We start from the raw sequence: 21,084 nt of genomic DNA on the forward strand, positions 1-21,084 counted from the left end.
GAATAAGCCAGGGAGGCTGCCAGATGCTCAAGGCTGCATCTGGGTAAGCAATGGTCACTGCCATGGGCCCCATGCTTCTCCCAACACACTGGCCAGGTGCCTGTGTGCCCATTTCCCACCCACCCTCTCCTCCCTGCAGTGAGTGGTGGCTGCTGTGATAGAGGTCATGCCCCCATTCTGCCTTCAGCCTTAGGGTCCAGCCTGGCCCTGGGCAAGCCCCTCCACCCTGGGCCTCTAGCCAGGACCCCACTGGTCCCCAGAGGTCCTAGAATGCAAGGATTCCCAAAAGCCTTTGGCCACCAATGCCCCAGCTGTCTGACATAGCCTGTCCTGTCGTGAACAGTTGGGATTAGTCCACATCCCTCCAGATGCAAGGGTAGAAGGCGGGTCCCCTTGGACAGCTTGGAGGGCTGGACATGAAGTCGTTCCCAATTGGAAGTCTCCAGAAAATAGGCGAGTGGGGTGGGGGGATGGGGGGGGGAATTCCCAGCCTCAGGCTCTAAAATTCCCAGTTAGTCTGTGGTGCAGACAGGACTCCCTGCCTCCTTGTTCAGGGAAGTAGGGGAGGATCAAGGCCACACTGGGCACCAGGAGCTGGAAGAACAAGAGGGTCTCTGGCCCAGAGTCTGGGATGGGGAGAGGCAGAGGGGGCATTGGAAATTGGGGACACATCTTTGAACTGAGATACCAGCTGTTGCCAAGACCAGCACCTGGGCCAGGCTAAGGAAGGGCAGGGCTAAAGGTGGGGGAGCTAAGGGTCAGGCAGGGCCTTGAACGCCATGTTCAGGAGGCTGGCCTTTATCCCTCAGGACCTGGGGAGCCATGGAAAGATCTGAGGAGCGGGCATTGGGCACAGCTGGACATTGGGGAACGGGTGACACAGGGGCACGGATCCAGCCCAACTCTGATAAGGAACAGCAGAGTTCCACAGGACCATAGTGGCAGAGGCGGCAGTGAGGACTTCTTTTTTATTTATTTGTTTGTTTGAGACAGAGTCTAGCTCTGTCCCCCAGGCTGCAGTGCAGTGGCGTGATCTCAGCTCACTGCAACCTCCGCCTCCCGGGTTCAAGCGATTCTCCTGCCTCAGCCTCCCGAGTAGCTGGGACTACAGGCGCATGCCACCACGCCCGGCTAAATTTTGTACTTTTTTAGTAGAGACAGGGTTTTACCTTGTTAGCCAGGATGGTCTCAATCTCCTGACCTCGTGGTCCGCCCACCTCCGCCTCCCAAAGTGCTGGGATTACAGGCGTGAGCCACCGCGCCCGGCCGGCAATGGGGGCTTCTTAAAAAAGAGGGAGGCTGGGCTGTTTCACCAGCCTGACCAACATGGTGAAACACCGTCTCTACTAAAAAATACAAAAGTTAGCCGGGCGTGGTGGCGGGCGCCTGTAATCCCAGCTACTCGGGAGGCTGAGGCAGGAGAATCGCTTGAACCCGGGAGGTGGAGGTTGCAGTGAGCCGAGATCGCGCCACTGCACTCCAGCCTGGGCGAAAGACCAACAGTCCGTCTCAAAAAAAGAAAAGAGGGAGTGTGGGGGTGGGGCCCGGAGCGCTCCAAGGGGCGGGGAAGGGGACTCCCAGGCCCGAGGACTCCTGGAAGGGAGGTGAGTGTGGCGCTGAGGAAGCGGCGGGACGGATGCGAGCCCGGGAGGAGCGCGCTGGGGGGCCGCAGGCGGGGGATGTGGGGCGGTCCAGGCCCGTCGCGGCCTCGTCCTGACAGGGACACCTGCGGGATCGTCCTTCCAGGATCGCCTGCGGGCCTCGCGGGCCGATGCCTCGGGTCCCCCTCCGGCCTCGGTTTCTCCGCGCAGCGGGGCGGGGCGGGGGCAGCGCGGGTCTCAAAGCTGCCTGCAGGGGGCGCCCGTGAGCGGCGCGGCCGGAGCCGGAGACCGAGCGGCCGCCGAGACAGCGGGAGCCGGCGTGCGAGCCGCAGGTCAGCCGGGGTGCTAGGTCTGGCGTGCGGGGTCCTGGGTGCCGGGTCCGGGGTGCGGGGTGCCGGGGGTCCGGGGCTGGTGGCCGGGCGGCGTGGGGCCGTCGGGGGTGCGGGGCCGGGAGGACTGGGAGGCTGGGGTTCTGCTCCCCTCAGGGTTCCTTTCCCGCCGCCCCGAGACCAGTTCCCCGGCGCGGGGTCCGAGTCCTGCCCCGCGGCGGCTGCCGGCACGGCCTGTGAAGGGCCCAGGCACAGTCACGTCCCAGGCGCAGTTGCGGCGCCGCGTGCGGGACCCTCCGAGCTGTCCCAAACTGCACCGGAAGGCGCGCAGGGGTAGGCGGGGAGGGAAGGCAAGTGCGGCGGCCGGCGCGGCGCGGGGTGCGGAGCCGCAGGTAGCGGGCGGGGAGCGTCCGTCCGTCAGTCCGTCCGTCCGTCCATGCGCCGCAGACCGGCCCCGCGCGCTCGCATGAACCTTCGCGAGCTCCTCCAGCAGGGATGGACTGGGGGCGCAGAGGCGTTTCCTGAGGGGTGGCGGGCCGGGCCCCGGGGCGAGGGAGATTCCCCAGGTGGAGGAGCCGGGCGGAGACCGGTTCCCCGGGAAGGTGAGGCGCGGGCAGAGATACCCGAGCGCCCGGGACGCGCCGAGAAAGGGGGAATCAGGAACGCTGGGCCGAGCGCTGGCGCCTTCCGTGGACAGTGGTGGCGGGAACTGGGTTTGGGGGACCCAGGAGACGACGGGGGACGGATGGGGGTGGGTGCGCGCCTCGGACTGGCCCCGGCCGTCTGTCTGGCTGCCCGGAGCGGAGGTAGGAATGGCGGGAATGGTGGCGGCTCTCGAGGGATTTGGCGCAAGGCGGCCCAAGGGCTTGAGGAGGAGGCCGCGGGCCGGCAGAGCTGAGATCCCTGTGTCCCGCACTCAGACTTTAGTTGCCCCGACTGTACCATGGGAGGAAGAGGGAGACCCAGGGCTGGGTCCTAGGCTGGGGGAGTTGGGGCCCTGCAAAGACGCGCAGGTGTTTGTGGCCCTTGTTGGAGGGTGAGCCGCAGGTCAAGCCAGCCCTCCGTCGCCATCCTGAAGCACCTCCTCTCTTGGGCTCTGCCACACACAGGGCCTTCTCCCCTATTGCCAGGTGCTCAGGCCGCCTCCACCCTGCCTCTGCTGCCGGCTCCCCCTGGGTTCCCCGGCTGGGCACCCTGCCGATACTCCATGACGCGCCAGGGCTGCCCCAGGGTGCCCCAGCCCTGGGGACCATGGTGGAGGGTTCTGTGGAGCACCGCGGGCCTGGGAAGCTGTTGCGGGGTCGGGGCTTCCTCACTGGCCCTGCTTTGGCCGTTCCTGGAGGCCTTGGGTGGGGCTGGGAAGGCCGGGCCCTGTGGGCAGCACCGCACCCCCCCAACATCCCGGCAGATCCATGGCAGGGGCGCCTCACAGGCTGGTCCACGGCCACGGTGTCAGTCCCTCCTTGTTCTGCGCTTGCTTTTTGGGGTCTCCCAGCCTCTCCCTAGTCCTAGAGTTTCTCAGGCAAATCCCAGCCACTACCCCTCCATCCGTGTCCCCTGTTCCCCCAGTGCTGAGCTGGCTGAGCTGTGAGCTTTCCTGCTCCTTGCCTCAGGAAGCCAGGGGCAGCCCAGTCACCTCTGGCCAGAGGCGGGCCTTAGGCCAGGCTGACCTGGCTGGTCTGAGAGCTGTGCTGGGCTTCTTCCCATATCAGTCTGTGAATTACAGATCCCCAAATATGCCCTGCGTCGCGATGGAGGAGGGCAATCAATGGCACGGAATGCCTCATGGGCAACGCGACGTGCTGGAGATTTCAGTGCTCTCGTCTGGGTTCTAGTCTTGCCTCCTCGACCCACTCTCTGAGCAGGTCGCTGTCCCCGGGAATCTGATATCTCATCTGTAGAACAAGGATGATGATCTTAGCAATGCCTAATGTGGAAAGGCCTTGGCTTGGGAGCAAGTGGGGGAAGGTTTAGGGCAGACCAGAGGGCCGGTGAGGGGTGTGTGCTGGAGCGGGGAACCCGGGAGGGAGGGTGTTAGGCTTGAGGGTCAGGGGACACCACAGGGATTGCTGTTGGCAGAGGGACATGTGAATGGTAGTTGGCCTGGGAGCCAGCATGTGACTTGAGAGCATCACGTCCTGCAAAGTCCAGGTGAGGCCTGGGCGGTGCCTGCTGTGTGGGACCACAGCCCCTGGTGGCTCTCAACTGTGTCCTGACACCCCAAAGAAGGTCTTAGTACCCTCTCATAGACCTAATACCCGAGCCACCTAACCCCAAATGAGCTAGAACTGCCTTCCCAACCGTGTTTGCGGGGTCTATCTTGTCTATCGCAGCGCAAACAGAGCCCTGAGCATGCAGGAGAGCAGAGGAAGGACAGACAGAAGATGGATGGATGGATGAAGGCGGGAAGCACAGGCTGAGGGGATTTAGGGCATGTGTGGTGGGGGTGCTGTGGAGAGGAGACTGCACAGGCAGGAGCTGAGCTGGTGAATGGGAGGGTTCTAGCTCCAAAGAGAAGGGTCTGGGCCATTGACAGGAGGGGCTTGGTCCTAGGAGGTGGGTGGTCCAGAGGTTGCAAGGAGCAGAGGAGCCCAGATGGGGAAGGGAATGGAGCTGGGGTGCAGAGAGGAGCCCCCACACAACTGCCCACCTCCTGTGCAGAACCTGGGGCTCTGGGTGGTGGGAAGAGGCAGTTTCATGGCGGAGGAGGCCTGGGCCCCTGCAGCCTGGACTCCATGGATCTGGCCAGGGACTGGGGAGGATCAGGTGGAGGGAGGAGCAGCAGAGCAGCTGCCCCTCGTCCCAGCACAGGGGATGATGGGAGCCCAGGGAAGGCAGGACCCTGGCTTCGGGCCTCCACGGCATTTTCTCTGCTAGAATCTCTCGATACCTCTCTCCCTTCACCTTCTCCTCCAAGTCTCACCCAGATGATGTTTCTGTGAGTTGCCGTGGGGATTCTCTCACCACCCCCCGCCAACCCCCCGCAGGGGAAGCTTGTTCCAGGAGTCACTGGGCAGGGGCTGCTGCTGCTCTTCTGTGCCGACCCCTCGGATGTGCCGCTGCAGCCCTGGTCTCTGGCATCGGCCGTCACCTGGTGGAGAGGCTGCTGGAGCTGGCCAAGCAGAGGGAGGCCGATGGTGCCACTTGGTGTCTCCTCTGGCGTCTGGGCAGGAGACTTCTCCCCAGAGGCCCCGGGCTGGTCTGCCCCTGTGTCACAGGGGGACTCGCCTCTGGTCCCTCAGTGGCCTCTGCAAACCCTGAGCCAGCCTGGGGGAGGCTGCTCAGTGGGGAAGAAGCAGTGGCCAGGCTCTGCTTGGTCACCCTGCCCTCCTGTCAGCCTCCGGGGCTGCCTCGTCGCACCTGCCCAGGGACCCAACAGCCGGTCCTCACCCCTCCCATCCTCAGTGCAGCCACCCTGGGGCATTGTGAGGCCCTGCACCCAGCACTGCCCTTCAAGCCTCCCACAGGGTCCCGCCCAGGACTCCTGGGCTCTGTGTCCACGGGGCCATCTAGAAACACTCCCTTGTCCCCCCTTCAGCGGCATAGTACCTGTTGCCCGCCATCTGAGGGAGGTGCAGGTGCCAATCCTTCACGTGACATGACGTGGCTCACCACAGCCTGTGTACATGTGAGCAGCCGCGTGCAGAGGGGAAGCTCTGCCTGGGCCTCAGGGACTGTGACATGGAGCAGGAGCCGCCCCCAGCCAAGCTGCTTTCAGCACAGCGTGGGCCCCCAGCACCTTTGTGCGGGGTGCGGCCCCTCGGAGGAGGGCTGTCAGGTGAAGCCTCGTGTGAGGGGGTGAGTGGCCCCCAGGTAGGGAGGAGGGGGGGCTGTGGCCTTCCTGGTCCCTAGCCTGGACACATGGGGGTGTGGGGAGCAGGAGCTGGGGCCCCCAGCACTGGCCCCGGGGCTGCGATGTGGGGGCTGCTCTGTGAGGCAGGCTCAGAGCCTTAGCCTCCAGCTGCAGGGAGCTGGGTCTTGGCCCCATCTTGCCCACATCCTGCCACCAGGAGCAGAGAGCTGCAGCTGCACCCGGGCTGTGGGGGAGGGATGCCAGGTGTATCTCTGGGTCCCGGGCCCAGCCTGCACCCAGCGCCTGAAGTAAGGGCCACCGGGCAGCCCCGGAGGTCAGGAGGGAAGTGGAGCCCGTGCTGGGTGGCTGCTTACCACTGGGCAGTGAGGAAGGCACCTGCGCTGATGAGTTTGGAAGGGGTTTGGGGATCCTGGGGCCCTGGGTTCTGGGAGGTTCATGCCCAGGCCCCCCTGGGCCATCCCAAAAGCCAGTCATAGTGGGGCCCACGACCTGCCGTGCCCTGCCGAGCTCCCGCAAGCCACTTGTTGATGCTTCTCAGTCCACCCCATGCCTCTCAACCGTTTCCTCCTAGACTAGGTCTCTTCATGGTGTTTCTGGGAGAATTCCTCAGTACTAGCTTCAGATCCCCAGTCGTCTCTTCCACTGTATGTGTGCCTGAAGCCCACCACATCCCTTATTTCAGTCCCTCTATTTTTCAGTCCCTGGATTTTGTACTATTTCTTGTTCATATCCACCTGTCCTTGTTTCATTTCCGCCAGTCGGTTCAGAAGTTCTCATTCTTGTCTACGGATGCCATTCCTTTCTTTGCCTCTTTGGAGATTCTAAAGGTCTCTGAAATCATTATTAGATTACCATATTACCTTCCTTTCTACTGGAATGAATTCATCTCCCTATTTTTAATTCTTTTGCTTACCTTTCTTAGCCTTCATATACCTCTTGCGCTTTGAAATTGATTTGCGACTCCTCTTAGCTGAGCCAATGTTGTGGAGACAGGGAGTGGCCTGCAGTGCCTGAAACTGCAGGGCAGCAGCCGCCTCCCAGGAATGTCCTGGGTCCTTTCCTCCTTTGAGGTCCCCTGCCATATGCTCAGATGGGGCCAGGCACAGCAACGGGGGCACACCTCCCTTTGGCCCAGCAGTTGGGGTGCTGCCAGGCCTGGTGGAGGTACTTGGTAAACATTTGTTATGGAAAGGCAGCAGGAGGGTTCTAAGGCTGGGATTCTGGAGCCCAGGAACAGGCCAGGCATGGCTGGAGCGGGTCCGAGTCCGTGCACTGTGTCCTGTATGTTGCTCTTAGCCGCACTCAGGAGCAGGTGTGCAGGTCACTGCCTAGAAGCTGGTGGGCACCTCCGTGCAGCAGGCTCTGGGGGGTATAGCCACCATCTGGGCATGTGTACAGAGGGCCTTGCTAGTGTGACATACGAGGAACCAGAAGATGTGTGGGTTTTGATTAAATGGAGTTTTAATTAAAGTGGCCAGGTTGGGGGAGGTGAGGAGGAAGGCAGGAAGCAGCAGCAGTTTTGAGTCTGACCGGGTGGAATCCTATAAGGTGGTTCTTTCAAGAGGCATTATGCACATTCCGCAGCATGTGTCCCCTGTCTGTATGGGGCAGCATCTGCCCTCTGATCTGTCCCCAACAAGGGGTAATCACAGAGAAGTATTACATTATTAATATTTAATTTCCCCTCCTGGTTAGCAACAGATGACTCAAGGATTAATTAGATGCACAGAGCCAACAGAGAGGGATAGGAAATTGCCAGATCCTGGCCCCGCCCCCTCCCCGGGGCCTCTGACCTTCCTGTCACTCTGGGAGGCTTCTGAGGGAGGGGAGCTGGAGGCCCAGGAGCCTTCCTGCTGCTGTGCTCTCTGTGCGCACGGCCCCAGCCCTACACCACCTTCCAGTGCTCTTGGTGAGGCTGAGAGAGGTCGCTTCGTGCCTTTGGGCCTCAGTTTCCTCATCTGTAAAATGGGCTTCCTGGGACCAGCAAGATCACAGATGACAGTCATTTCCCAAGCTCCTAAGCAGGCTGCACAAGCTGTGTCTGAGGGTCCAGTGCAGTGCCTGGCCTCTAGGCAGGTGCCCCCTGGGACGCGTAAGGTTTGGCAGCTCAGCAGTGACTGGCATCGTGGCCAGCTGACTCTGTGTTGCTCCCCAGTTACGGTCCACGACACATTAGTAGCTTGAAACTGGGCACAAGGGGAGAATTTACACCACAGAAATCAGGCAAAGCCTGTAAGTCAGGGTGCCCCCGGCCAGGAGCTGATTTGCCAGCCTACGGCTGGGTAGCTCCCAACCTTTCCCCAAGGAATGCACTCCTCTTCCCCTGTCTGCCCCAAAGGTGCCTCTGACTCCACCGATCTGCTTTGCTCAGGGCCGAGAAAGGCACAGCTGAGAGTGGATTCTGGCTTGGCAGGGGCCCAGGTTGCCTGTGGGTCCGGGCAAGCCTCACCCGGGATGTGCTGGCAGCAGCTGGGAGAGCCTGCAGGAGTGCTTAAGGAGGGGCTGAGGGAGAGGACGGGCAGCGAGGTGGCCTGTGTGGACCCTGCTGGCAGGAGCCGTGGGTGTCTTTAGCCCCGTGTGAGGCCGGCCTGGGCAGAGGGGTCTGTTGCTGTCACTGAGGCTGGTGGGCAGCAGGAAGGTGGCTTCAGTATAGTCAAGAAGGTTATCGGTATCTAGTGCTGTTTAGCATGGGGACCCACAGCACAGAAGGTGGGGAGACCCTGAGAACGGGGGTACACAGGCAGGTACCCAGGGCTGCCAGGGAAGCCTTGCCAAAGAGGCCCTGGTCAGGCTTCTCCCAAACTGGGCATCCCAGCTGGCATGGCAACAGTCCAGCCCCTGAGGCGGGCGCCGATGATTTGACCCCACCAGCAGGGCTCTGGGTGATGGGACTGGGGAGTCCTCCCTCACTTTGGCAGACATGTTATGTTCCACCTTGTCTGCCCCCAGCAAGGCCCTTGAATCTGGAGCGTGGTCTGGGGCTGCATCAGCCTTCTAGCCTGGGATGGTCAGATTGGCAGAAGGCTGTGGCATCCTTCAATGCAGATGCCCTAGAGAGGGCCGTGGTGGGAGGCAGGATCCCTGGGTAGAGGCGGCTCCTCAGTGGCCCACTGGGCCTCACTGGACAGTCGCCTGTTGCTGCTGCTGGTGGTGCTGGGCCTGGGAGTCCACCTTGGAGCCACAGGCCAGGCACCTGGGTGGGAGGCAGCCCGGGGCCAGCACCAGCTCCACTTGTACCTGTTGGGCAGGGGCTATCGTGAGTCAGGTGGGCCCTGGTGAGTACTGCTCAGGGAGAGAGGCCAAGAGCATCAGGGATAACTGTGTTCCTTGAGTGTGGCCAGGGATGGTGCCAGGAGAGCTGGTCTGGTGCATCCCTGCCAACAACACACTTTGTGAATGGCTGCCTGGCAAGTGCCCCATGGAAAGCAGGGGCTTGGGAGGACTCAGCCCTCTCCAGCTGCTGCAGGCCCTCCGTTTCTGCAGGGTTTCTGGCCTCTGCTCTCTCCTTCCTCCTCCTGCTTCTGTGTCAATGCTCCATTCCCAGGCTCCTAGTAGGGGCAAAAGGGCCTGCTGGGTGCAGGAGAACCTCCAGTCCCAGGTATGGCTGCAGCCCGTGCCAATCCTGTTCCAGCCACTTGAGGTGCCGACAGCATTGGAGTTGGAGGGAAAGTTGGGGTCTGTGTGTTTGAGCTCTGTCACATGGACAATGGGGTAAGAGGGGAGCCTGGCCCTTTGAACAGGGCTCAGGACCAGGAGTGACTTCCTCTCCAGGTTGCCAGTCCTGCTCCATCCCTCATGTCCTGGAAGAGAGAGAGAGACGAGGTGGCTGCCCGAGTCCACGTGAAAGGCAGCCTCTGACCTCTTGTCCCCAGGCAGGTGGTGGCAGCTGGCCACACACTCATAGGGCCCCATGAGGGTTCAGGACTGGAGGGGGTAGATTTGGGGGCCTCTTAGCTCTCAAAGAGGGGCAATTTAACGGGCAGAGGTCCATTTGGATCCAGACCATTCACAGGCTCGAAGGGGACACTGGGAGTTGGGGCTGGGCTCAGGCCTGCTGGGGAACCAAAACTTCTGCTTCTGAGGGGTGTCAGTAATTCCATTTTGACTCTGGGGGAGCCATTTTAAATCTGTTTATTTCCTTCTCATAGAATCATGGGTGAGAGCTGGCATGGCCCCTAGAGGTCATTTGGGGTCCAGCTGCCTCACCGTATCAATGAGGAAACTGAGGCCCAGAAAAGAAAAGCATTTTTGCCCAGAGTCCCTCAGTGAGTCCTGGTTCCGTACCTGCTTTCTGCCAGGGACCAAACTCCCGTTAGTCATTCCTGGTGTCAGCCAGGCAGAGGAGCAGGTGGGGGAGAGGGCGTGGGAGGAGGGAGGTGAGGCAGCTCCCTCCGAGTGGAAGCTCACAGTCAGCTGCATCGCCGCCCCTGCCCTGACTGCAGCTGACTGGCAGGGGCACCTGGAGGCAGCGGGTTCGGGCGCAGTATGAGAGGGCTTACCCTCTGCGGCAGTGGGAGACAGGACCAGGCAGCTCCCCACATCCTTCCACATCCGATCTCCAGGGGTCTCTGGCTTGTCCTTTCACAGGGCGGCTGGTGTCCCTTAGGTGGGTGCTGGTAGTTCCTGGGAGAGTTGACGGGATGGAGCAGGCCAGGGGGTCTGAGAAGCTGGCCTGGCGAGAGAAGGTGGGTGGGACTGGGAGAGCCTGGGCAGGGAGGGGCCTTTCTGGGAGGGAGTGTCATGGGGCTGGCCGAGATCCAGGACCCAGGAGACTGGCCAAGCTGCCACAGGAGGCCTGAGAGGCTGAGCATGGGGGGCCAACACTGACAGACTTTAACAAGTTTCTGGCTCCCCCAGGAAAAAAACAGACCACATCTGATCCTTGGCCCTGAGTCCAGAGTGGGAGGCACCGTGACAACAATGCGCAGAGCAGGGAATGCAGGGAGCCATGGATAGTGCTGGGGTGAGCTGGAGTCCTGGCAGGGGCCCAGCCAGGGCAGTACTCATTCTGCAGAGCCTGGGAGAAGGGGCTGCCTCCTTGGGAGGGGTTTGTGTGGGAGTCTTAGCGGGAATTCTATTGGACCAGGGGAACCAGCCTTGCTCAGTGACTTCTCTGGGTGTCCTCTAAAGTGAGGGTCAAATTCCCACCTCTCTCGCCTCCTGGCTATGACCACGGCAGACCGGGCAGGGCATGGGGCTAGGTGGGGTCAGGGGCCATCCTCAGGCTGACACCTGGCCTGTGGGTAGGGTGGGATCTGAAACTATAGGGTCTTCAGGGGGCCAGGTGTGGGGTAAGGGGTGGCACTTTCCGCAGGGCTCGCCCTCTGCAGATGGTTCAGCTTCTCATCGGCTGTCCCTTTGCAGGTGCCTCAGGAACCCTGAAGCTGGGCTGAGCCATGATGCTGCTGCCAGAACCCCTGCAGAGGGCCTGGTTTCAGGAGACTCAGAGTCCTCTGTGAAAAAGCCCTTGGAGAGCGCCCCAGCAGGGCTGCACTTGGCTCCTGTGAGGAAGGGGCTCAGGGGCCTGGGCCCCTCCGCCTGGGCCAGGCTGGGAGCCAGGCGGGCGGCTGGGCTGCAGCAATGGACCGTGAGCTGGCCCAGCCCGCGTCCGTGCTGAGCCTGCCTGTCTGTGGCCATGCCCATCATGGGCTCCTCGGTGTACATCACGGTGGAGCTGGCCATTGCTGTGCTGGCCATCCTGGGCAATGTGCTGGTGTGCTGGGCCGTGTGGCTCAACAGCAACCTGCAGAACGTCACCAACTACTTTGTGGTGTCACTGGCAGCGGCCGACATCGCAGTGGGTGTGCTCGCCATCCCCTTTGCCATCACCATCAGCACCGGGTTCTGCGCTGCCTGCCACGGCTGCCTCTTCATTGCCTGCTTCGTCCTGGTCCTCACGCAGAGCTCCATCTTCAGTCTCCTGGCCATCGCCATTGACCGCTACATCGCCATCCGCATCCCGCTCCGGTGAGCAGGGCCGGGGTTACATCTGTGCAAAGTCTGTTGGTGCCCAGGCTTTGGTCTGTGCCCGGAGCCAGGGTGAGCCTGGGATCAGGGCCTGGTCTGCAGTGTCAGCATGGTGAGCTGGCGACGGGGCCCCAGGCTCAGCAGGGGCTCCCCAGGGCCAGCACGTGGCCAGCAGTCATGCCGAACTGACTGATCCCTATGGGCGCAGGGCAGCCTGGCCCTCCCAGGCGGCCTGGGTTCCCCTAGGCTGCCTGAGGCCAACTGTGCTCTGCTTTTTGGCAGATGAGTGTGGCCAGGGTCTGGCATTGGGCTTAGCAGGGAGCTGTGGTCCCAGTGACCCACGTGCTGCCAGCAGGTGTGTCTGGGCCATTCCTCACACACAAGCAAAACTTCCCGAATGATGCTGGGGTGGAGCGGGGAGCCAGGGGAAACCATAGGACCTCAGAGTTAGGAGCCGCCCGCCACCTGCCTTCCCCCAGATCCTCTGGGCCAGCCTTGCAGTGTGCACATTAGGAAAATGACCCAGAGAGGGGAAGTGACTTGGCTGAATGCCACAGTGAGTCACTTGGACCTATATGCAAATTCTGTTGCTCCTCAAGTCACCAAGGACTCATCGTCTTAGAGGCAGCCAGTGTGCTCAGGGGCTGGCTGTTGGAGGGGATTTTTATGGTGAATCTTTTGTGAAGTGACTTCAGCCAAGTAATTGTGTAAATGAAGATTTTCCCAGAGGCTGAATTACTCGGCATGGATTCCACCTACCCAGGCCATAGATGAGGCTAGAAAGTGCATCCCTCCCTTGGGGACGTCAGAGGCCTTCTGCCCCACCTCCTGGCCCCTCTGCCACAGAGCTGGGTTCCACAGCCTGGGTGGTTGTGGGCCCTGAGGCCATGCATGAGGCTTGAGGTGGTGCCTCTTGAGAGTCAGGGAGCAGGGTGCGCCATCTCTGCGGTGAATTATCTGAAACTGGTGGGTGCCTACCTAAAGAGGAAGCCACAGCAGCCCCACTCAGGTTGAGGGTGCCCCAGCAGGAAGGAGGACCCAGCTAGATGAGCAAATGGAAATTTAGAGCGTCAAAGCCAAGGGGCCCTTAGAGGTCATTTCCTCTCATCTTCGGGATGGAAAATGAGCCTCAGAGAAGACAGCCAGCTGTTTCCGGGCCACACAACGAGTTGGTAGTGGAGCTGGGGCGAGGCCTGGAAAGAAATGTGGCCTGATCCCCACTGTGACTTCAGTCACTGGGGAGCGGTCATGAGCAGCCTGTCTCGCAGAGCCTGCACCAGGTGGCCGTCCCTGTCACCTGGGCTCTAAGTGGGAGCAGGAGCTGCACTGGGCTGCTCCAGGGAAGGGGAGGAATCTGGACCTCACACTGCCCTGTCAGATGCTCTCTACCCCAGGAGAGTCTAGAACCCTCGGCAAAGGAGAAGGGGACCCTGGCCAGCCCTGAGAGGGGTGGAATTAGGGGTTGTCGGCCTCCAAGTGCAGTCTCTGGTGAGCCTCCATCCATTGCTCTGTGACGGGCAGAGCAGAGTTTAGGTTCGTCCAGTGGCAGCTCAGAACACGGAGGCCCAGGAGGGGCCCTGTCTGCAGGTGCCCAGGTGGGCCAGAGAACAAAGCACTGGAGGGGACTTCAGGGAACCAAGCTGAGTCTGCGCACTGATGGGATGCTCTATGGGGAAGCAGAGGCCAAGCTCTCACTTTTTTCTCTGATTCAAAGGGCATGATCAGGGCTGCCGTTCTCAATTTAAAGGAGCTCGACTTTTTTTCTCTTTTGTCTCTCCCTTTCCTTCTCTGTTTTCTGAGAGTTGAGAGAATGACTCCCTATGTAGTAGGACAGGATGTGCTGTGTGGCTGTGGAAAGTTAGCTGCCTCTCTCTGGGCCCATTTCCTCATCCATAAAATAGGACAAGTCTCTCTGCCCCTCTGAGCTCACAAAGGTGTTCTGAAGGTCCAGTGAGTGGATGGGGTGACAGGGACCCTGAGGAGGGTTGGAGGCGTGGGGAGGGTGGGGATTCAGATCTTTGGGTTCAGAGCCATGGACCTGCCCCCTATCCTCTACCCATCTCATCCCAACTTCCTTGGAGCTGGACCTTAGTTCCACCCAGACCTTGAGCCATTTGACTCTGCTCCATGAGGCTCTGCAAGGCTTAGGCTGGTCTCTTCTGCAGGGGGCCCTGGAGAGGATGACGACGATGATGTTCATCCTCCCTTGAGGGCAGAGAGCTTTGCAGTTGCCAAAGGGTGTCAGCTCAGCATCTCCTGTCATCCTCTTGGCCTGCATTGTGGCCAGGCGGATGTTCTGACCCTCCTGTTACTCACAAACTCATGGGGAGGCCAGAGCAGGGAAGGACATACGAGTGTCTCCTGATGTGGATGGACTCCAGGGCCCTTCAGGCTGTTCCTGGCCCGCAGGTCCCTTCGCTTTCCTGTTCCTCAGGGCCCCTGGGCCTCTGGGCATGTGGAGGTGTCCATGTGGGCTCCCGAGAGCAAGGGGGGTATGAAAGGAACTTGGTGACACTCCTGGCCGGCGCTGGAGTCACAGCCTGCCTCAGGACCTCCTCCTTTCTCAGCTGGGAATCCAGCCTCCTCTACGTGCCGTTTCCTGCTCCACTCAGAAAGGTCCATTCGGCTAGCCCTGGGTCTAGCCTCAGGCCTGCCCCACTCTCCATTAACTTTGTTTTTAAAAAAAGAATTCAGTTTTGGAAAAATCTGTTATTTTCCAAGTTCAGGGAACCTGTTGGGCTAGCACAGGGCCTAGTCGAGGAACTCTGTGAGAAAGACTTCAGGCCAGAGGCAGAGATGTAGCTCTCTGTGTCCCCAGAGGATAGGGAATTCAGGGTGAGAGACATGGGCTTCTTTTTCCAGTTCCCAGGGGATTTTTGCCTCACTGTCCCCTGGCTCTCACAGCAGCCCTTGGTGGATGTTCTCGCTGGTTTGAGGAACAGGCCAAGGTGCAGGTGGCAGCTGGTGGTGAGGCCCGAAGTCCTAACACTTCTAAGAGGGCAGGATTGGGAGAGAGGGCTCCCTGGAGGAGGTGTCACCCAGTGGGTCTTGCAGGACGGGCAGGCAGGGTCTCACTGGCATGAGTGTGGGGGCAGGTGTGTCAGGAGGGGGGCAAAGCCTGGACAAGACCCTGAGGAAGGAATGAGCATGTGAGCACTGGGTAGGGAAGGGTGGCCTGGCTGCCTAGTGACAGAGAGAGATGAACAGAGTGGGCAGGAAAGGTGGAGGCCAAGTCAGGCCTGTTCGTACCAGGGGAAGGAATGGAGGTTTCCCCTGTGGGTCCATGGCTCTTCAATTCTTGGATCAATGACTCCTTTGGACAACTTAGGAAGGCTCCACCTACTCCTCAGGTTGGGACATGTGCACATAAAGCCCCAGCTGGAATCATGGGGCATATTTTTGGACCATAGGGTGAGCCCCCAGTGTGGGTAATGGAGATCCCCAGAAAGGGGCAGCCTGCAAGCCGGGGGACACAGAGCTGCAGAGGGCACCTCCACAAAGGGTGGGCAGCAGCTCTGGGACCCACATTCTCTGACATGCCTGGGCACCCCAGAGTGGTGGTGTGTCACGCTAGACAGCCTTGGCATCCCTTCCAGCTGGATGGTCAATGTTTGGGGTCTAAGAGGGCAAGATGTGAGTGTGTTGGTCACAGATGCAGCCCAGGGTATGCTGCTGGGCCTGGCTGAGGCTCAGCTGTGATTTCATTTGGGCCCTGATGCTGTCGCCACCCCGTGGGCACCAGGGTCCAGGGCTCTCAGCCTATGGGGATTTCTTTTGAATAAACTTAGTCTATTTGCAATTTAAGAAAAAAAAAATGAGTCATGTTTTGCTCACTCTAAAACATTAAAAAGGAACAAAAGAGTATAGTATAGTAGAAAGTTGTCCTCCATACCCCCTGTCCCCCACCCTCAGTTCCCTGCCTGCAAGGCCATGTTAAGAATCCTTCCAGAGATAGATATTCTTTGCATATATAAGCAAGTGCTATTAATGTATGTTTTATTTCTGTCCCCACACGGGACTTTCTTTGCAGAGTACAGTGGAAGACTCCCCTTGTGGGTTCCCTTTTCTGTACAAGTAAATAATTGGACAGACCAGGGATTTCCATACTGTGTTCCCAGAAGCCTTCAGGTTGGCTCTGGTGTCCCCACCAATTCACTGATTCAATAAACATTTAATAAGCCCCTTCCCTTCCCCAGCAGCTTCACCTCTGTGACTGCCTGGGAATGTGGGCGACAAGGTTTGCTGCTGAGAACAGTTTGAAAACCAGCAAAGCAGGTGGCCCAGGGCCCAGGCAGCTCTGCAACACCCCTGTGGCTGCTTGGCTCTGCTCTGTTGCCTCAAATGACAGGAAACTCACTATTGCCTGAGGCAGGCCATCTCTCCTGTGAACAGCTCAGCTGAAAAACTCTTAACCTACCCTGAGTTACAATCTGCCTCCCTATAATTTCCACCCATTGATTCTCCATTCTGCCCTTAGAGGGCAGAGTGCTGACAGGTCCACGACTTGGTCCCATTTTACAAATGAAGAAACTGAGGCTCAGAGAGACAAAGTTTTAAAACATTCCTGTTAACAGGGCCAGAACCCAGGAAGGGATATGCTTTTCTCAGGAATAATGTCAAAATTAATATAGCTTCCCAGTCAATGAGGACTATATAAATTACTATTTGCAAAGCACTAAGAACAGTGTCCGGCACAGAGTCAGTGCTATGTAATGTAGATGTGAGAATGAGAGAGCCTGAGATTTTATGTTTGCGAGTCCCACAGGAGGCAGGGCAATGCCAGCTCCCTGTTGCTTGGAAGCAATGGGCAAGTCTATGACCCTCCTGTTGAGGCCCTGTTACAGGTAACCAAGCCCCCACAGAATGGAGCTGAGGAGCTCCTGAGAATGGGCTTGTCCGGTTACTGTTTGGATTCAGAACTGACCTAAGAGATTCAGAACAGACAGACTCGCCTTGGCCTGAGTTGCCTCTGGGCTCTTGGAATGTCCACAGCAAGTCCATTCCTCTCCTTGGGCCTCAATTTACCCACCTGTAAAACAAGAGGATTGGACCACATAAGAGATCGGAAGCCACCAGGGTTTCTCTTTTTCTCTTTTATTTGAATTAGTTGACAAAATTTAAATCTTGGGAGATTTTACCCAGAAAATCATCTCCCCAGCCCCACCTGAGATCTGGTAATAGCAGGCGTACGTTTTGCATGGCGCTGAAGACCAGGTAAACGCCCCACCAGCTGCCTCCTGTGTGTGCTACCTATAGGCGCCTGTTTGCTACCCATGAATGAGATGGTTTCTGTGGATGTTCCCAGCTCCGCAGTTAAGTAGAGCACATCCTTCCCCTTGCACCTTTTTTTTTTTTTTTTTTTTTGGAGACTGAGTCTTGCTCTGTCTCCCAGGCTGGAGTGCAGTGGCGCGATCTTGGCTCACTGCAAGCTCTGCCTCCCGGGTTCACGCCATTCTCCTGCCTGTCTCCCAAGTAGCTGGGACTACAGGCCCCCGCCACCACGGCCGGCTAATTTTTTTTATTTTTAGTAGAGACAAGGTTTCTCGATCTCCTGACCTCGTGATCCGCCTGCCTCGGCCTCCCAAAGTGCTGGGATTACAGGTGTGAGCCACTGCGCCCGGCCTCCTTGCACCTTCTGAGTGTCCCTGTCTCGGAACTGGCAATGCAGAGATGGATGTAGGAAAGCCCTGCCTCCGAGGGGCCCAGATGTGGTGGGGATCTGCTGCACTTCGGTAGGAAACTTCTTTGAGATCTCTATCCTGGACTTGAAGGATGGGTAGGGTTTCTGCCAGGTAGAGGGGAGTGTAGTCTGGTCTTGCCAGAATCAAAACTGTTAAACAGAAGTCATCCCTCAGTGATCATCAAGGTTGCCTTCCTAAATTAGGGAGACTTTTTTTTTTATTGTCCATTCTTTCATGAAATCTAGGCCACCTTTCCTACAGGGCTGAGGTCTGCTTCCTGGCTGGCAGATCCAGCCATTTCCCGAGTATGAGACTGGGAGTCGGTAGGCTTGGATTTCTGTCTGGCTCTCACTCAGGAAGACTGAGTGATTTTGGGCAGATTACTGTCCCCCTGGACCTCAGTATTTCCTTGCAAATGTTAAGATGGCCATGTAAATGTTAACACGTAATTCTCTCATTTCTCTCCAGAGGGCTGTGGGTGGGTTTGGAGGGGAGAAATGGCATCTCCTTTGGCCTGGGACCTCCTCCCCTCTTTTATCCCCCATGCTGCCTCTCCTCAAGGGCTTCTGGAGTCCCCAAGTCAAATGGCAAATGGGGAAGAGAAGACAGGGTATGGAGTACAAGAGGCCTAGATCCCCTACAGGTCTGATCTGGCTGGTGCTGCCCCTAGCCAGTAAAGCCACCCTCCAGACCCCTTCAAGCCTGTTGTAGCCTTAACCAAGATCAACCAACATGGAGGTGACTGATCTTGGTTAAGGCTGCGACCAACATGGAGGTAATTGATCTTGGTTAAGGCTACGACACGTTTCCCTTTAGAGAAAAATCATGTTTTCCCCCTCAAAAAATCATGCGTTAATTTCCTCCAACCAAACTAAGTCCCAGGACTACTCCGAAAACTACTCAATGACCATCTGGGCATTTGTACATGGGTTTCCATTTCTTGGATGCCTGCTCTCCTGTTACCTCCCAGCAGCCTGTGAAAAAGGCAAGGCATATTACTTCCACTTAACGGAAGAGGATGCTGGGGCGAGGTGGCAGGAAATGACTGGTCCAAGACCTTACAGTCAGGAAATGCGGAAACGGGTGCTGCTCTGGGGTTCTGAACTCTTGGCCCTGCTTAACCCTGGCTTCTCAGATCTCTGATGCTGGTCTCTTCTCCTCAGGTACAATGGCTTGGTGACCGGCACGAGGGCTAAGGGCATCATTGCCATCTGCTGGGTGCTGTCGTTTGCCATCGGCCTGACTCCCATGCTAGGTTGGAACAACTGCGGTCAGCCAAAGGAGGGCAAGAACCACTCCCAGGGCTGCGGGGAGGGCCAGGTGGCCTGTCTCTTTGAGGATGTGGTCCCCATGAACTACATGGTGTACTTCAACTTCTTTGCCTGTGTGCTGGTGCCCCTGCTGCTCATGCTGGGTGTCTATTTGCGGATCTTCCTGGCGGCGCGACGACAGCTGAAGCAGATGGAGAGCCAGCCTCTGCCGGGGGAGCGGGCACGGTCCACACTGCAGAAGGAGGTCCATGCTGCCAAGTCACTGGCCATCATTGTGGGGCTCTTTGCCCTCTGCTGGCTGCCCCTACACATCATCAACTGCTTCACTTTCTTCTGCCCCGACTGCAGCCACGCCCCTCTCTGGCTCATGTACCTGGCCATCGTCCTCTCCCACACCAATTCGGTTGTGAATCCCTTCATCTACGCCTACCGTATCCGCGAGTTCCGCCAGACCTTCCGCAAGATCATTCGCAGCCACGTCCTGAGGCAGCAAGAACCTTTCAAGGCAGCTGGCACCAGTGCCCGGGTCTTGGCAGCTCATGGCAGTGACGGAGAGCAGGTCAGCCTCCGTCTCAACGGCCACCCGCCAGGAGTGTGGGCCAACGGCAGTGCTCCCCACCCTGAGCGGAGGCCCAATGGCTACGCCCTGGGGCTGGTGAGTGAAGGGAGTGCCCAAGAGTCCCAGGGGAACACGGGCCTCCCAGACGTGGAGCTCCTTAGCCATGAGCTCAAGGGAGTGTGCCCAGAGCCCCCTGGCCTAGACGACCCCCTGGCCCAGGATGGAGCAGGAGTGTCCTGATGATCCATGGAGTTTGCCCCTTCCTAAGGGAAGGAAATCTTTATCTTTCTGGTTGGCTTGACCAGTCACGTTGGGAGAAGAGAGAGAGTGCCAGGAGACCCTGAGGGCAGCCGGTTCCTACTTTGGACTGAGAGAAGGGAGCCCCAGGCTGGAGCAGCATGAGGCCCAGCAAGAAGGGCTTGGGTTCTGAGGAAGCAGACGTTTCATGCTGTGAGGCCTTGCACCAGGTGGGGGCCACAGCACCAGCAGCATCTTTGCTGGGCAGGGCCCAGCCCTCCACTGCAGAAGCATCTGGAAGCACCACCTTGTCTCCACAGAGCAGCTTGGGCACAGCAGACTGGCCTGGCCCTGAGACTGGGGAGTGGCTCCAACAGCCTCCTGCCACCCACACACCACTCTCCCTAGACTCTCCTAGGGTTCAGGAGCTGCTGGGCCCAGAGGTGACATTTGACTTTTTTCCAGGAAAAATGTAAGTGTGAGGAAACCCTTTTTATTTTATTACCTTTCACTCTCTGGCTGCTGGGTCTGCCGTCGGTCCTGCTGCTAACCCGGCACCAGAGCCTCTGCCCGGGGAGCCTCAGGCAGTCCTCTCCTGCTGTCACAGCTGCCATCCACTTCTCAGTCCCAGGGCCATCTCTTGGAGTGACAAAGCTGGGATCAAGGACAGGGAGTTGTAACAGAGCAGTGCCAGAGCATGGGCCCAGGTCCCAGGGGAGAGGTTGGGGCTGGCAGGCCACTGGCATGTGCTGAGTAGCGCAGAGCTACCCAGTGAGAGGCCTTGTCTAACTGCCTTTCCTTCTAAAGGGAATGTTTTTTTCTGAGATAAAATAAAAACGAGCCACATCGTGTTTTAAGCTTGTCCAAATGAGAATGGCGTCTGAGTTCGTTTCCTACTCCATAGCTAGGCCTGTGCACACATACAGGCATGTGTTGTGTATGAGAGAGTGTGTGCGTATGTGCAGACACCCTGCCTGCCCCGGGGGCCCTCTCCAGGGTCCTGTCCTCGAGGGGACAGGCTGCCTGGCTGCACCACAATCCAACCTGCATTTCTATGAGGGCCCACAGGGGCTATGGGAGAAGGGGCTTTCCCCAGCAACTCCCCCCCTCCTTATCTTCCTACATCTTTAAGGGAAGATCTCTTTGTATGTTACCTTCTCAGAACTGTGACCCGCCACCTGCCCTGCTGCACCCTTTAGCAGAGGTCACAGAGGTATCTGCAAACAGATCTGGGCAGGGGCTACACGGCCTTCCCCTAGAATCCCCCTCCTTCTGTTCTTAACAAAAGAAACCTAGAAGGAAGGGGTGTTTTTGCTCTGACCCCGGCCTTAGGGGCCTCCTGCCTGAGGAGGTGGTGCCATCTTTCTGTGATGGCAAAGTTTGAGGCCTGGAAGGCAGTTAGCAACCTGCCCCTGCCTGAGGTTGGTGGAGAGCTGTGATTGTCCCGGTTTGGTCTCACTCACTCTGGGACTCCCGGAAGGAGTGTAAGAATGTCAAGGGTAATCCCCACACAGCCCTGTGAGCCCTGTTTTACAGATGATTAACAAGCCCAGAGAGGTTACATGATTGCTCCAGGTCACACAGCTAGTAAGTGGCAGAAGTGAACTTAAAACTCAGGTCTGTCT

General features: G+C 58.6%; 2 protein-coding genes across 14 annotated transcripts in view; one reads left to right on the forward strand and one right to left on the reverse strand.

The window, feature by feature from the left end:
* The first annotated feature begins 1,595 nt into the window (after window positions 1-1,595).
* On the forward strand, window positions 1,596-20,327 carry ADORA2A (adenosine A2a receptor). 8 transcript variants are annotated; one of them, XM_054675491.2, is made up of 4 exons: window positions 1,598-1,933; window positions 10,602-10,707; window positions 11,109-11,711; window positions 18,556-20,327. In XM_054675491.2, exons 3-4 carry the CDS (start codon window positions 11,380-11,382, stop codon window positions 19,460-19,462), a joined length of 1,239 nt encoding a protein of 412 aa, XP_054531466.1. In that variant the 5' UTR covers window positions 1,598-1,933; window positions 10,602-10,707; window positions 11,109-11,379; the 3' UTR covers window positions 19,463-20,327. The 8 variants fall into 8 exon arrangements, with proteins under 8 accessions (XP_009436250.1, XP_054531466.1, XP_063664457.1 ...); XM_063808387.1 differs by lacking the exon at window positions 1,598-1,933 and adding an exon at window positions 5,469-5,728; XM_063808389.1 differs by lacking the exon at window positions 1,598-1,933 and adding an exon at window positions 9,891-10,009.
* Window positions 7,185-21,084, reverse strand: part of LOC104003709 (uncharacterized) — a 65,563-nt gene continuing 51,663 nt past the window's right edge. Inside the window, exons 3-6 of one of the 6 annotated variants that reach the window (XR_002941242.3) lie at window positions 19,965-20,113; window positions 16,636-16,740; window positions 10,244-10,416; window positions 7,185-9,544 (exon numbers count right to left, since the gene is read on the reverse strand). Coding sequence is in view for 3 of the 6 variants with exons in the window: in XM_063808401.1 (XP_063664471.1) it covers window positions 9,488-9,544; window positions 10,244-10,416; window positions 19,965-20,205 (471 nt within the window). In the remaining 3 variants the exon portion in view is untranslated. Of the gene's footprint in view, window positions 9,545-10,061; window positions 10,417-15,691; window positions 16,741-19,964; window positions 20,206-21,084 lie in introns of those variants that run through there. The other 5 variants (XM_016939818.4, XM_063808401.1, XM_063808400.1 and 2 more) reach the window with 5 other exon arrangements.

The sequence above is a fragment of the Pan troglodytes genome, chromosome 23 (genome assembly GCF_028858775.2).
Source record: "Pan troglodytes isolate AG18354 chromosome 23, NHGRI_mPanTro3-v2.0_pri, whole genome shotgun sequence".
In the NCBI taxonomy this organism is placed as follows: domain Eukaryota; kingdom Metazoa; phylum Chordata; class Mammalia; order Primates; family Hominidae; genus Pan; species Pan troglodytes.